General features: G+C 47.8%; 1 protein-coding gene across 3 annotated transcripts in view; it reads left to right on the top strand.

Moving 5' to 3' along the window:
• Positions 1-15,682, top strand: part of SLC9A7 (solute carrier family 9 member A7) — a 133,998-nt gene that overhangs the window by 82,767 nt on the left and 35,549 nt on the right. For all 3 annotated transcript variants that reach the window (XR_009257223.1, XM_058713961.1, XM_058713962.1), the window contains exons 6-12: positions 766-871; positions 1,212-1,358; positions 3,098-3,198; positions 4,314-4,402; positions 4,495-4,608; positions 7,079-7,190; positions 10,740-10,893. Coding sequence is in view for 2 of the 3 variants with exons in the window: in XM_058713961.1 (XP_058569944.1) it covers positions 766-871; positions 1,212-1,358; positions 3,098-3,198; positions 4,314-4,402; positions 4,495-4,608; positions 7,079-7,190; positions 10,740-10,893 (823 nt within the window). In the remaining variant the exon portion in view is untranslated. The remainder of the gene's footprint in view (positions 1-765; positions 872-1,211; positions 1,359-3,097; positions 3,199-4,313; positions 4,403-4,494; positions 4,609-7,078; positions 7,191-10,739; positions 10,894-15,682) is intronic.

Here is a 15,682-nt window from a genome sequence, read left to right as displayed (position 1 = left end):
AAGTCGGACACCCAACCACTGAGCCACCCAGGTGCCCCTAAAATTTTTTTTTAATGTTTATTTGTTTTTGAGAGAGAGACAGAGCATGAATGGGGTAGGGACAGAGAGCGAGGGAGACACAGAATCCAGAGCAAGCTCCAGGCTCCGAGCTGTCAGCACAGAGCCCGACGCTGGGCTCGAACTCATGAACCATGAGATCATGACCTGAGCTGAAGTCTGGCGCTTAACCAACTGAGCCACCCAGGCGCCCCTGGAGAATAGCTGTTTTTTAAATGTCTAAGACATGTCAAGACTATGAGCTATGACAGACATCTGCTCCGTCATAAAAGAAAACTTCCATTATCTCACAGACCTTTACTAAAGCCTTCTCCGTACCTATACTGGGTTCTGGGGACGCGGTGGTCAATGAAACAAGGTTTTTGCCTTCAAAGAGATTTCAACCCACCAGTGGAGCCAGATCACACGAACTGTGATTATTTTTCTTAAGTTCTGGAATAGCGGTATTTTCAAAGCATGATGGGATTGCGGTAGAAAGCGCAGAGTCGCAGTGCAGTGTTACTAGAATCAAGCACCACATGAGACCTCATCCAGACCAGGAAGACTGCCATTTTCATTTATCCCGCAGATGCACAACCTGTCCTTGACTCCCTTACTGTCTCCCAAACCACCCTGTCCCGCCAAAGGCAGGAATTGCCTCTCTGCATGTCATCAGTGGCTTAAAGTCAGAAACTGAGATGAATTTATTTGCTTTGTGCTCATTTTTAGTGACCGTACTGGCGATATTTAACGAACTGCACGCAGACGTGGACCTCTACGCACTCCTGTTTGGAGAAAGCGTCCTCAATGATGCTGTTGCCATTGTCCTGTCCTCGTAAGTAACAGTATTTCTTCCCTGACGAAGAGAGAGTCTGGCTTCCTGAATGCTCTGGGCCAAATTCAGAGGCTTATCTTAAAAGCGTTCAACATTGAACTGGCTGGGTTTTTTTTTAATGAGGTTTTATCAGCTTGGTCGATAAAAGTTATGTTGCTTTGTCCGCTTGGCAGCGATCTGAATGCTGATACCAGCGTGACAGGATGGCTGTGGATGAAATGAATTACACCACGGGGAGTGTTCGGCAGAGTGTAGATGCCTATGTTTGTGGGTATTTTGGGGGACCGTGGTGTAAAGACAGTGCACTCCGTTTTAACTCTCTCTTCTGTTTAAACCCCAGGTCTATCGTTGCCTACCAGCCAGCGGGGCTGAACACTCATGCCTTTGATGCTGCTGCCTTTTTTAAATCGGTGGGCATCTTCCTAGGTATATTCAGTGGCTCTTTTACCATGGGAGCCGTAACTGGCGTCGTGACGGCTCTAATATCCTTTTTGTGGTCATCGTGCCCACCCTGGGTAGGATCGTGTGCTGTCGCACTCGCGACAACAAGGTCTCGGTTCTCCCTTTCAGAGGTGGATTTTTTTTTTTTTCTGGAGGCTTCCGAAATGGGTCCCTTTGGTCAAACGTGACCGTCGAGCGTGTAGCTAAAGTCCGAGAAAAGGTTGGGGAGTGTGACTCTGGCCGAAGCTCGGTGCCCCCCTTTGCATTGGCTCCCTGCTGTGAACCAGTTGGGGATGCGAGTTCAGGGAAAACATTGGCTTTAGGGGGTGGTGGTGAAAAGAGCGAGGAGGACGCAGGGGGTCAGGGACCACCACACAGGAGCCCGGGAGGGAGCAGGCTGGGAAGTACTTTAGATTCAAGCTTGCCACTGCCACCTACTGTTATGGGTCACGCCGGCTACTGTGGCCGTGCAACCACCTGCGGCCATTGGTGGGAATTACTGCAAGGTGGCCTCCCTCAAGCGAAGGATGGTATCATCTTGAGTTAAACACCGACCAAGCGACGTAAAAGCACAGTGTGGAATGAGCAGGCGGCCCCCGGGCAGGTGTGCTGAGTCCTTCGTCATATCTTTCGACGGCTCCACTGCCCAGTACAAGGTAACGGGAGCCGCACGTGCCGGCCACATCGTCTCAGCCTCCGATCATTGTACAAATTATCAACGAGACTTTATACATTCATTTGTATATTAAATCTTTGAGATGTGGCACATATTTTGCGCTTCCCGCGTATCTCAGTTCGGACTAGCCACACGCCACGCGTTCAGCAGCCACGTGTGGCTAGCGGCTGCCATATTGGATGGCGCGGATCCAGTTGCTTTCTTCACAGAGGCCCTTTAGATGCCCCGGGGACTTCCACTGTTCGGTGAAAGCACTCGTGAGATAGTTCCGTGCTGGACCACTGTGGAAGGGCAGTGCTATGAGGGCAATCTCTGGTCCCAGAAAGTGACACAAGCACCTTGTAGTTGCCCCTGGGGGTGTGCTTTCTTTTTCTTTTTTTTTAGTGTGTCATGCCTTCATGAGACACCTGCTGTGAACTCTGGTCTTGGTGGCCCACAGAGGTCAGAGTCTCACTGGCCTACTCTCCCCCGGCCTGCCTGTGGTACCCCCCCACCCCCGGCACTGCTAAGACTGACCTGCCAGTCACCCCTCAGGCCAAGATCGTGCCCCTCAGAGCCAGGGGGCATTGCAAAGAGCACAGAAGACCTCTTTCTGGTTTCCTTAGAAAGTTCGATTTCTAAAGACAGCTTTATTAAGATAAAATTCACGTACCGTGCCATTCACCCCATTTCGTTTTCGGTATGCTACATTATCGGTTTGTTTGGTTTTTTTTTAATTGCGATAAAATACCTATAACACAATTTGCCCCTGTAACCACTTTTCAGTGTCCACCTCGGTGGCATTACGTGCGTCCACATTGTGTAAGCATCCCCTCTGTCTGTTTTTGGAACCTTTGCATCATCCCAGACAGAAACCGTGGACCCAAGAAACGGTATCCTGCTTTCTCCTCTCTCCCAGCCCTCAGTAACCTCTTTCCTGCTAGAAAGAACTCAGTTTTTATGACTTTAAGAACCGAGCAGCAGCTGTGGGGCCCCCAAAAGAAGCGTTGGAGGGAAAGGATAGCCCTTAGGGAGGGGGAGGGGAGTCCCGGGCTGATGGAGCGTGGTTCTTGGTGGCCCTGATAACTTGTTCCTGGAGCCGAGTTCCTTGACGGGGGGGCCCACGTGACCAAATTCACCAAGCTGCACTGCTTCCCCCTCCTGGAGACGGCACTCTTCTTCCTGATGTCCTGGAGCACGTTCCTTTTGGCGGAAGCCTGTGGCTTTACAGGTGGGTTCACACTACCCTTGGGCTGCCCTTCCCCTTACTGTAGCGGGGGCTGTGTTTCAGTGCTGTGTTCTTATGACGTCAGTTTCATGAATTATTAGTGTAAGTAACCGTGGGGTTTTAGCACCTCACAATCTCTCGTCAAAAAAGAAAGGAAGGAAGGAAGGAAGGAAGGAAGGAAGGAAGGAAGGAAGGAAGGAAGGAAGGAAGGAAGGAAGAGTATCACAGGAGCACCTGAGTAGTTCAGTCGGTTAAGCGTCTGACTTCAGCTCAGGTCGTGATCTCACAGTTTGTGGGTTCGAGCCCCACGTCAGGCTCTCTGCTGACAGCACAAAGCCCACTTCGGATCCTTTGTCCCCCTCTCTCTCTGGCCATCCGCTGCTCGCTCACTCTCAAAAATAAATAAACATTTTTATTAAATCCCTGAAATTTTCCACTAGAAAATCAAGTACAATTACTATACATGAGCCAGGTAGTTGGGGGAGCCCTTTTATCCTCTTTTCAAAATAGTGCAACATGCATTTATAGGCAGCATTGTAAAATAGCCCAGTTCTTTAAAACTTGACAGTTATCTGTAAATGTATAGGCAAAGGCCCCCGTGTCAGCTGTCTTGCACAACAAAATGGTTACCATTAACCAGAAATCGAGGTAATGAAGGCTCGGATAAATGGAACGGTACTCTGGATCCATTTGGTCTCAAGCCCTAGACGAGGCAAAAACAGAAAGCATTTGCCTGGAATGAAAATCCCTGGCTTCTGAGAACCGAGAGGAACAGGACAAAAGGGAATGATGGGCCCTCATGGCCTCTTTGAAGAAACGAACGCTAAATGCCAAATTCGGGGGCAGTTTAGAGGAGGGGGAGAGAATGCCCTTAAAACTGTAGCAAGAAGGGAAGTCAAGGACCTTGGCTTTGAAGGCAGGCAGAATGAGAAGAAGGAAAGGTTGGTAGGAGTGGTGGGGGCAGGGGGAACCTTCAGGAATAGGAAAATTTTCCAAACTGTTCCAGTAGCTGGATATATTGGGCCTACCCTTTTTTGTTTCAGCGGGGATTTTTTTCCTGCTTCCTTTTTTATTTCATCATTGATTTTTTTTTTTCTTTTTTAACAACCCCTCCCCAGGCGTTGTGGCTGTCCTTTTCTGTGGCATCACACAGGCTCATTACACCTACAACAATCTGTCGGTGGAATCAAGAAGTCGAACGAAGCAGGTGAGAGCGGGCCCTGGGTCCTCACGAGTGCCCTGTGACTAGCAGGGAGGGGGCCCACACGACTTATGGCTTCCTTTTCCCTTTCTGTGCAGCTCTTTGAGGTGTTACACTTCCTGGCAGAGAACTTCATCTTCTCCTACATGGGCCTGGCTCTCTTTACCTTCCAGAAGCATGTCTTCAGCCCCGTTTTCATCATTGGAGCTTTTGTATCCTTTTTTGTGTGTGTGTGGTTCTGCTGTTTTCTGTGTGGACAGGCGACCGCCGCTGGGGAAGCTAGTTCATGGTGTTTTCATGATGAGAAAAAAGAAGGCTTACGTGGGTTCATAGACCTAAACGTACTTCAGGATCTGCATCAGTCCCCGAATCATTTTTACTTCAGTGCTGCATGAATCCCAATCCAGGAGGTTCCCAGTTCCGAAGACCCGAAGGTTCTGTTAGTCTTGCTCCCAGCCACACATGGGAGCGAGCAGCCTTTCCTCTGGCTGCCCAGAGAAGCCCACAGGCGTTATAAGCACGCTTTCACGGGAGCATCCCTACCGTGACAGCTCACTGTGGAAAAGACGTTTTTCCCCCCGCTAAGGGGGAAAAAAAAAAAAAAAGGAAAGGAAGAGACCACAAAATGGAAAAATACTCATTTCCTTGACTCAGTTCCACTGTGAGCACAGGTTTTGGAAGAGACACACAGTTTAGGGGATTGGCTTCTCTGAAGTCAGGAGGGCCTTGGAACTGGAGTGATCTAGCTCAGCCTGGAGCTGGAGTCCCCTATTGCTGGGCATTTGCACTTGCCTTTTCCTTTTGTAAGAAAATTTTTAATGTTTATTATTTATTTTGAGAGAGAATCCAAAGCAGGCCCTGGGCTCTGCGCCATCAGCGGAGAGCCCGGCGTGGGGCTCGAACCCGCGAACCGCGGGATCATGAGCCGAGCCGAAGTCGGACGCTCAACCAACTGAGCCACCCAGATGCCCATACTCTTGCCTTTTCTGAGGCCACGTGGGTAACCTTAAAAAAAAAAAAAAAAAAAGGAGTGTTTTTCTCTTCTGGGCTTTTCGTTTATGGTGCAGGCATAGCTGACCCTCACCAAGCAGCTAGATAGCGATAAGTGGCCCAATGCCATGTGGAGGCCTTCCAGTTAGAGTGTTAATCGGCTTCCACCGGGGCTCCTTTCTCGGGTTTATACACTCACCAGAGTGACAGCTGCAAATCTAAGGGGATCGGTGTTTTTATTCTTGATTCAGAAAGAACTCCTCACATGCCTCCTGGATTTGTATTCCTGGCACAGCATCCTGCAAGGGATAGTGAGAGCACCGCCCTTGTTTGCAGATGAGGGCCTGGGGGGGGGGCGGGGGGGGGGGGGCAAGACGGGTCCCCTGGGAATCTCAAAGGCCACTTCCCACTGGAGGACGGTTGCCTGGCTTCTGGGATGGAATTGAGCTTTCCGAGCGCTACCTGCTTTCCTGCCATTCGAAACAACACAACACAACACAACACAACACAACACAACACAACACAACACCAAAGGAGAAAACAAAAAAAAAAGCTAAAAGCAGAAAAACAGTCCATCCTTTACCCTGGAGAAGGCAGAGGACAGTTCCGCCCTGGCTTCTGTCTGAAACAGCTGCAGCCCTGGGCAGCTGGCACTCAGCTGGAACGGAAGCTCCCGGTCCCCGTGGGTCCCATGGCAGTTTCCTCCTGTAACCAGGACAGCATGTGGCTCCCTGCCGGGCTCTGTTCTCCACTCAGCGAGTGACGAATGGCCCGTTTCCCTGAATTTTTCGCTTGCCACACTCCTCTGCCTCCATGGGCTCACGCCTCCAAAAAGACATCTGAGCCACCCGGGTAGAGACATCTACCCCCTCTTGAGGCTTGGGAGGGACATGAATGCATCTGAAGTGTCCCAAGTGCTCCCAAGTTTCCACACCTCTTAGCCGTAGCATCTTCCTGGTCATTTCGAGCCCCTCCTGTTTACTTCTGACTAAAGCTTATGAGCTCTTGACCCACGGGTTAGAGATTTGTTCTTCTCGTGACTTTCCTTCTTCTTTTTTTTTTTAAATTTTTTTATAAATTTTTTTTAACGTTTTATTTATTTTTGAGACAGAGAGAGACAGAGCATGAACAGGGGAGGGGCAGAGAGAGAGGGAGACACAGAATCAGAAGCAGGCTTCAGGCTCTGAGCCATCAGCCCAGAGCCCGACGCAGGGCTCGAACTCACAGACCGCGAGATCGTGACCTGAGCTGAAGTCGGACGCTTAACCGACTGAGCCACCCGGGCGCCTCATGACTTTCCTTCTTCTAACGGAGCCCAAGCCACTGTTTGCTCCTCTCAACTCCCCACCCCTGCCAGGGCTCCTCGGCTTAGGTGTAGATAGGGGGGAGACTTGGTCCACACCCGCTTAATTAAATCAAGAAGTTCCAACAGTGCGTCTAGCAGGCTAGGCATTACCTCTGTGAGCCAGGAGGTCGGGAAAGGTGGCCACCTGCATCCTGCTTGTAGCTGACACGCGTTCCGAGGGCACCGGGTCTAGCCCGGCTGCCTTGCGCATCCCTCCTGATCGTGGTGCGGTTAGCTCCTGGTCACAGGGTGTCCCAGCATTCCTAAAATTCTCTGCTCCACCAGAGGCCGGGTGAAGCTGCCGTTCTAGAAACCCGTTGGGCCCTTAACCTCCACCTGGTGGTCAGGTTGCCATCTTCCTGGGCCGAGCTGCACACATCTACCCGCTCTCCTTCTTCCTCAACTTGGGCAGAAGGCATAAGATTGGCTGGAACTTTCAACACATGATGATGTTTTCAGGTAAAAGCCCCGGGAACGTAAAGAAAATGAGCTTTCTTCGGCAGGCGTGTCAGCGTGACTAAACTATGATGGATAAGGTTCGTAAAAAGAAGTTAAAATTCCTGGTTCTTTTTGCATTCTCCCACAGTGCTGAGTAGACCGACCTATGCGTCACACAGAGGTAATATCGATTTTGCAAACCACACTACCAAATGTGAACATTCTCTCCCAAAACAGCCGCGTCTTCATGTTTATCTCTACCGCCCACGGGGCCTGGCGGTGTAGGAGTATTTAAAGTGCTTGATTGTTTTCTAGTTGATGTGCATAAGCCTTAATCTTCCAGAAGGGCTCCAGACCTAAAATTAGAAGGGAGATAGGTCTGTTCTAAAAAAATTTCTTTTAATGTTTATTTATTTTTGAGAGAGAGAGAGAGACAGATACGGAGCATGAACAGGGGAGGGGCAGAGAGAGAGGGAGACACAGAGTCCAAAGCAGGCTCCAGGCTCCAAGCTGTCAGCACAGAGCCCGACGCGGGGCTTGAACTCACAGACCGCGAGATCATGACCTGAGCCAAAGTCGGACGCTTAACTGACTGAGCCACACGGGTGCCCCGGGAGATGGGCCTTTAATGAGAAAGAACACAGGCCACGTCACTCAGTACCTCCCAGCTGCAGTATCCACTCTTGGAAAATAATGAAATTGAGCTAATTGTTGAGCTTCCTCCTAGCTCCAACTTCCCGTGAGGCAAAAAATAAAATTCACTTGGGTAAGCAAAGATGAGCCCCAAACCGGAAGTTAATGGCCGTGGTAATTCTGCTTGATTTATACTGTCTCCCAGATGCCCCCCTCTCCACTCTAGAGCTGAGAAGTGTGCAGAAGCCGCTGAGGCGAGAAAGGACAGAAAATAGTGGACATATTTTAAGTTTATCTTGGTGAATGAGTTCTCTCCAACTCATCTTGCTCTTCTCCACCAGAGCTGTCTGTCTGTCTGTCTGTCTGCCTCTCTGACTCTCTATTTGCCCCTCCCCTGCTTGTGCTCTCTCCCTCAAAAATAAACATTAGAAAAAAGAAAGTTCTTTTAAAAAATTTTTAATGTTTATTTATTTGGGGGGGGGGCAGAGGGGCAGAGAGAGGGAGACACAGAATCCGAAGCAGGCTCCAGGCTCTGAGCTGACTGCCAGCACAGAGCTCGGTGTGGGGCTCGAACTCACGAACGGCGAGATCACGACCTGAGCCAAAGTCAGACACTTAACCGACTGAGCCACCCAGGCACCCCCTTCCCCCCAAAAGAGAAAGTTCTAGTGGAGAAGAGCAAGATGAGTTGGAGAGAACTCATTCACCAAGATAAACTTAAAATATGTCCACTGTTTTCTGGACTAAAAGGCAGTACACAGTGCTGTTTAAAGGCATCTCCTATAAAGATTATTTCCTGCTGGGAACAATGTCACCATCAAAAGGAACTCCAGACAATGCAGCACACGTTGTCTCTCCCTGACCCCTAACTTTTCTTCTTTGAGACAACATCCCTTTAGAGGCCGAAGTATTCATCGGTGATGAAGCTGGCTATAGGGCAATCTAGATGTGTGTGTTATTTCCCAAGTACGGATTAATAGAAAACATTAACTTGGCTCTGTTTTTTAACGTAACTCTTTTTTAAAGTTTATTTATTTATCTCGGGAGAGAGAAAGAGAGAGAGCAAGCAGGGGAGGGGCAGTGAGAGAGGGAGAGGGACTCCCAGGCAGGCTCTGCACTACCAGCGCAGAGCCCAGGGCGGGGCTCGAACTCACGAACCTCGAGATCATGACCTGAGCTGAAAGCGAGAGTCGAATGCTTGCTTAACCAACTGAGCCACCCAAGTGCCCCTTTGATGTAACTTTTTTTGAATCATGTTTTAGTGAATTGTGAAGTTCGCAGATGAGGGAATTTACCAAACTGTTAGGAAAGGCGGGGGAATATGCAAACAGATACAGTGGGTATTGCTTTTTATTCTCTCATATAATATACACAGTCTGGCCAAAGGTGAATAGGAACTTATACCAGATGTCTATTAAAGACCACGGATTCGGCCTTTACCGTAAAACAAATGGTGAGCATTAGTATGAAGAAGGAACAAAAGAACTTAGAAAGGTAAACATTAGAATGTGGGAGCTTAATCTTTTAAGCAAACAGCATTTTATTAAATGTAATTAAAATCTAGCATAAGATGAAAATATGAGAACTCGCATAAAAGGAGAACAAATATTTGTGAATATATATTAACCTGGGTGGCTCAGTCAGTTAAGCGTCTGACCTTGGCTCAGGTCATGATCTCCAGGCTTGTGAGTTCGAGCCCCGCATCGGGCTCTGTGCTGACAGCTCAGAGCCCGCTTCGAAGTCTGTGTCTCCCTCTCTCTCTGCCCCTCCCCCACTCGCTCGTGCGCTCTCTCTCTCTCTCTCTCTCAAAAATAAATAATAAAACATTTAAAAAAATTCAGTGCTGTTTCAGTTCCTTTGTGAGTGTTGCACTCTGTAGGTCACAGCATCTGCTCTGAAACTTAAACGCAAAGATGAATATACTTAACTGTGTACATTTAATTTCTATCTCCCAGGGTTGTTTTTTTAGGATAGTTGACACATAGTGTTATATTAGTTTCAGATGTCCAATATCATGACTCAACTTCGTTCCAGGCTATGCTGTACTCACCGTGTGTTTGGCGCTTAGCCTTAATACCCGTTAATGTAGAAAAAGGGCCAGCAGACTACATCCCCTGGGCCAAATCTGGCCATTGCGTATTTTCATATACTCCACGGCTAAGAGTGGCTTTTACAGATGGACATTTACAATCTATCTGACGATAGAGGACACTAACTTTGAAATCCAATTAAGTGAAATATAGTCCTCCAAAAGAATTCACCTATATCACAACACATTATACTGTGTTGTTATTATTCTCTTTTTGGTTTTTGCCCATAAGATTTGGTAGAAATTTGGGTTTGTTTTTTCTTTTTTTTGCTTTTCTCTTCTATGTAAGTACCTACAAAATAGCCTTGATTTTTCCTCTTGACCCCCAGAGCCTAAAATATTTATTATCTGACCCTTTACAGAAAAAAATTGCCAATGCTTGACGTAGATCGGGTTGTATTGTTACTTCTCTGTAATGCTAGGCTGCTCTGTGGGTCCTGGGACACAGATCACAAATATGTATTTGATGTATTCAGACCTAGCCTCTTACTTCAGTTTATAATGAATCACAGACCTAGAGAGCTTATATTCATTAGTTCTTATTTATCTTTCTTTTTATTTCATGTTACTAGCAGGAGAATGATCTCCGTAATAAGAGTGTTATTGTTCTAGAATGTGCCGGACAAGGTAGTGCAGTGTTTTTCTCATCGCATTTGGGCATTTTGCAAAAGAAGACTTCAAACAAGAGAAAACCACATTCCCTTAAGGTCCTTCTTTCTGAATAAGACAGTTTGACTCCCGAAACATACGTGGATGTTATAGTTTATTAGCCCTGAGTGGCAGCAACGGATCTGAGGACACATTGTCATCCGCCCTTATAACCAGATCTTCCTCTCTGGTCCCCGCAGGCCTCAGGGGCGCGATGGCATTTGCGCTGGCCATCCGCGACACGGCATCCTACGCTCGCCAGATGATGTTCACGACCACCCTCCTCATCGTCTTCTTCACTGTCTGGATCATTGGCGGAGGCACAACACCCATGCTGTCGTGGCTTAACATAAGGTCAGTTTGAAAGCACGGCCAGTTTTGCGTCTGACTATGTCCCTGTGCTCACACACAGGGGGAGACAGCTCAGTACATGGAAGGTTTTTACGTTTGTTGTTGTTGTTGTTGTGGGTTTGCGGGAGGGCTTAAAAATAAAAAGCAATAACTGAAAAGTCAGAGTATTGAGTTTTCCATGAGAAAAAGGGTTGCCATGTAAAATGTTTGTGAGTACAGACGCATGGGGCGTTAGAAACACCTGGACCTTGCTGGAACAGCGACAGGGCCAGAATTCAAAAGCCTCAAAGCTGCTGGCAGAGTCTGGCATTTGACATTCCTCTGAAATCAAACCTTCGGCCTTCAAAAGAAGCTCATCCGCTTCAGATGATAACGAGAAACAAAAAGAGGCAATTAGGGTTTTGTTTTTCAGAGGAAACCTTGTCTCCTCTCCTTGAGCGCACAAAAGAGGCGTGGCATTTCCTGCGTAACCCTTATTTGTTGCAGCCTCATGGATGTCCCCTGCCTGTGGTTTGGCAGCTGTGTCGGGAGAGAGAGCAACTGACCTAAATTTGATTTTGTTTCAAAGAGGGTTTGGATTCCAGAGTGTGCTTCTGCGCCCCCAGCTCCTTAGGGGACAGAGGAGCCTGGAGCAGGGGTCAAGAGCCCCAGAGCCTAACCCCGGCTCTGGTTCAAGGCAAGCCCTTCACGTCTTTGGGCCTCGGTTCTCCTGGACGTGAAGTTCTGCCTCCCCGGAGGGGCTCCCACCGCACCCCTCAGTTTTGGGTCTGCAGAGGTTGAATGCGAGCAGAAAGAGGAAAGCACTGGAGCAGTGCTTAGGTGTGAAGGATCCTCCGAAAAGCCACAAGGTGGCACTGTTTCTTCCTTTCTCTCCTGGCCTTTCGTTCCTACTCCCTTCTCTGGAATACAGAGCGCACTGGCCTAACGGTGTCCAGCATACCTACCTTGGGAGGAGAGAGGACCTACAAAGATCTCGTAGTCATCCTTAGGGTGAGGGGGACACGTGGAACTTGGGAGAAAGCTGGAATTTGAGACAACAGTCTCCCCCACCATCAGGGACTTTTGTATCGATGGCGGGCAGGGGTTCCTGGGCTTGGCGCCTGCCAGCCCCACCATTTCTGGGCTAGCGAGTCTCAGCCTCGCATCCTGGTGGGTCTGCAGAACCTAGCGGGGAGAGGGGGGCGGGGTCAGAGACAGTCGTATCATAGCTAACACTTGCGATGCTGGCAATAACTTGCCCGGGCCACAGAGCTTTCGGTGGATGAGCTGGGACTTGAACCCGGGCAGTCTCGCCACACAGTCCACAGCCTTAACCTTAAGGAGGTCGGCTGTGTTAGGGACTGGCGCCGCGTCGTGAAATGGGGGGTGATGAGAATTTCGAGCTCCTGGCATGAGTCTCTAGGGAAAATAATTCATTGTGGAAATACAAACCTAAAGAAGAAAATGGACAGATTTTTGGCGCTAACTCTGAGACCTAAGATGGCACCATCTTTGTTCTGTGTAAGAATAAGCGCAAGAGAGGAGGCTTGTCCCCCGCACACAGTTGAGGATCTTTGCATTCGGTGACCTCCGAGGTGACGTTCTGCTCCTGTTGGGGCACTCCGTAGGTACCCTGGATGCTCAGAGCCTGAGGAAATCCTGTTTGGTTTTCCTGCTCATTTATAAGTCCCCTTTTCCTCCTGCCACCCTCCCCCACCCCACACGGATACGACTGAATACTTTTCCACTGAGAGTAGAGAGGTGACGGGGGACATTTTGCAGTTCTGGTAACTCTTTTCTAAACCGGGCCATTAAAACTGCCCTACCCAGAGCTGAAAGTGTGGGCAGCTTTCCATGAGGCACACGAGCCGTACGTGTACAAATATAATCACTGTTGTGTTGTGGAAATACTGATGTAACGTATAGATAGCACCCAGAACATAGCACACACTGAGGGGCCCGGAAATGAGTGTGTGTGTGACCGGGTGTACGAGAGATCTAGTTCCCCCGCCTCCTCGCCAGCATTTGGTGTTAACCACCATTTGTCATTGTAGTTGTTCTAACAGGTGGGTGGGGATACCTCCCCGTGGCCTTCATGTGCATTCCTCTAATGACCGATGATGTTGAACATCTCTTCATGTGCCCATTTGCCATTCATCTGTCTTCCTCGGTGAAACACCTGTTCACACTTCTCATCTATTTTCTAATCAGATCGTTTGGGTTTTTTTTATTGAGTTCTGAGTGTTCTTTATTTATTATAGATACTAGTCTTTTCTCAGAGATGTGCTTTGCAAATATTTTCTCCCAGTCTGTAGCTTGTCTTTTAATCCTTCTAGTAGAGTCATCGAAGAACAGAAGTTTTAGTTTTGAGGGAGTGCAGTTTATCTTTTTTTTTCCCTTTTACACATCGTGCCTTTGGTGTTATATGTAAGGACTCTCCGTCAAGCCCTAGGCCGTGAAGATTTCATTCTGTGTTATCTTCTTTTTTTTAAATGTTTATTTTTGAGAGAGAAAGAGAGCAAGTGCATGAACGGGGGAGGGGCAGAGAGAGAGGGAGACACAGAATCCGAAGCAGGCCCCAGGCTCCGAGCCGTCAGCACAGAGCCCGACGCGGGACTCGAACTCACGGACGGCGAGATCATGACCTGAGCTGAAGTCGGACGCTCAACCGACTGAGCCACCCAGGCGCCCCTCTTCTATGTTATCTTCTAAAAGTTTCTTAGTTCTATGCTTGACATTTGAGTCTGTGGTCCCTTTGGAGTTAATTTTTATATAAGCTGTGAGGCTCGGGTTTAGGTTTTATTATCTTTTTTATTTGCCTATCGGCCATCCGGTTGTTCTGGCACAATGTGTTAAAAAGACACGTCTTACTCTGTTGGGTTACTTTTGCTCCTTTGCCAAAGATCGGTTGGCTCGATGCACGTGGGTTTGTCTGTATTCTGCCCCACTGATGAATGTGGTCACCCCTCCACACTGTCCCGATAACTATAGTTATGTAATAAGCTGTAGCATCAGGTAGAGCGAGCCCTCCCACATTATTCTTTTTCAAAACTCTCGTAGCTGTTCTCGTTGCTTTCCATATATGTTTCAGAAGAAGCCTGTCCATGTCTAAAAAATCAGAAAACACCTGGCTGGAATTTTCACAGGCATTGCGTTAAGCCTATAGTAAGTTTGGGGAGAACTGCCATCTTGTTTTCTGTCTTCCAATTCACGAACGCGGCACGTTTCTTCATTTATTCATGCTTTGTGAGATTTGCACCTAAGTACTTCTTCTCTTCTGAGCAATTATAACTGTCATTCTGTCTTCAATTTCAGGCTCCATGTGTTCATTGCTAGGATATAGAAATACAGTGGGTTTTGGTATGTTGATCTCGTATCCCGTGACCTTGCTGGACTCATTTGTTAGTTCTAGGAGGCTTTTGTCTGGTTTTGTTTATAAATTCTTTGGGATTTCCTACATAGACCATCACATCATTTGCAAACAGAGACAGTTTTATTTCTTCCTTTGCAACCAGGGTACGTTTTATTTCCCTTTCTTGACTTACTGTTCTGGCTAGGACTTTCAAAATTTTTTTTTTTTCAACGTTTTTTATTTTATTTTTGGGACAGAGAGACAGAGCATGAACGGGGGCGGGGGGCAGAGAGAGAGGGAGACACAGAATCCGAAACAGGCTCCGGGCTCCGAGCCGTCAGCCCGGAGCCCGACGCGGGGCTCGAACTCACGGACCGCGAGATCGTGACCTGAGCTGAAGTCGGACGCTTAACCGACCGCGCCACCCAGGCGCCCCAGGCTAGGACTTTCAATATGATGTCGAGTAACAGTGACATGAGCTGACATCCTGATCTTGTTTCCAGTCATAAGGGGAAAATATTCAGTCTTTGACCAATAAGTATAATATTAGCTGTAGGGTTTTTGTAGATATTCCTCATCAAGTTGAGGGAGTTTCTATCTATTGTTAGATTTTTGAGGTTTTGTTGGTTTTTTTTTTTTTTTAATCGTGAACGGATGCTGAAGTTTCTCAAATGCTTTTCCTGTATCTACTGATATAATCATAGGATTTTTCTTGTTTAGCCTGTTGATATGGTGGGTTACATCAATTAATGAAAATACTTCCCTAAGACAAACCCCACTTGGTCGTGGTGTATGAGTTTTTAATACACTGCTGAATTCTATTAGCTGTTATTTTGTTAAGGATTTTTGTGGTCTGTGTTCATGAGGGTTATTGGTCTGTAGTTTTCTCTTGTTTTGTACTACCTTTGTCTGTTTTTGGTATCAGAGTAATCTGGCCTCACAAAAGGAGCTGGGACATGTTCCCTGCTCTTCTGTTTTCTGAAAGAGATTGTGTAGAATTGGTGTTAGTTCTTTTTGGAAGTTTAATGGAATTCTCGTATAAAATCGTCCAGTCCTGGAGACTTCTTTTTCAGGAGCTTTTAAATTGTGAAGGCAATTTCTTTAATACTTACAGGGCTATTTGGGGCGCCTGGGTGGCTCAGTCTTAATTAAGCGTCTGACTTCGGCTCAGGTCATGATCTCGAGGTCCGTGAGTTCGAGCCCCGCGTCGGGCTCTGTGCTGACAGCTCAGAGCCTGGAGCCTGCTTCAGATTCTGTGTCTCCCGCTCTCTGACCCTCCCCCGTTCACGCTCTGTCTCTCTCTGTCTCAAAAATAAATAGGCATTAAAAAAAATACTTATAGGGCTATTAAGATGATCTGTTTCCTACTGGGTGAATTATGGTAGTTTGTGAAACTGTTGATGTCTGTGAGCTCTACGGTGATATCCCTTGTTTCGCTGCTGATATTGGTAATTTGTATCT

Source organism: Neofelis nebulosa, chromosome X (assembly GCF_028018385.1).
Source record: "Neofelis nebulosa isolate mNeoNeb1 chromosome X, mNeoNeb1.pri, whole genome shotgun sequence".
Taxonomy (NCBI): domain Eukaryota; kingdom Metazoa; phylum Chordata; class Mammalia; order Carnivora; family Felidae; genus Neofelis; species Neofelis nebulosa.
Note: the sequence above shows the minus strand (reverse complement) of the source record. Positions and strands in the feature narration are given on the sequence as shown.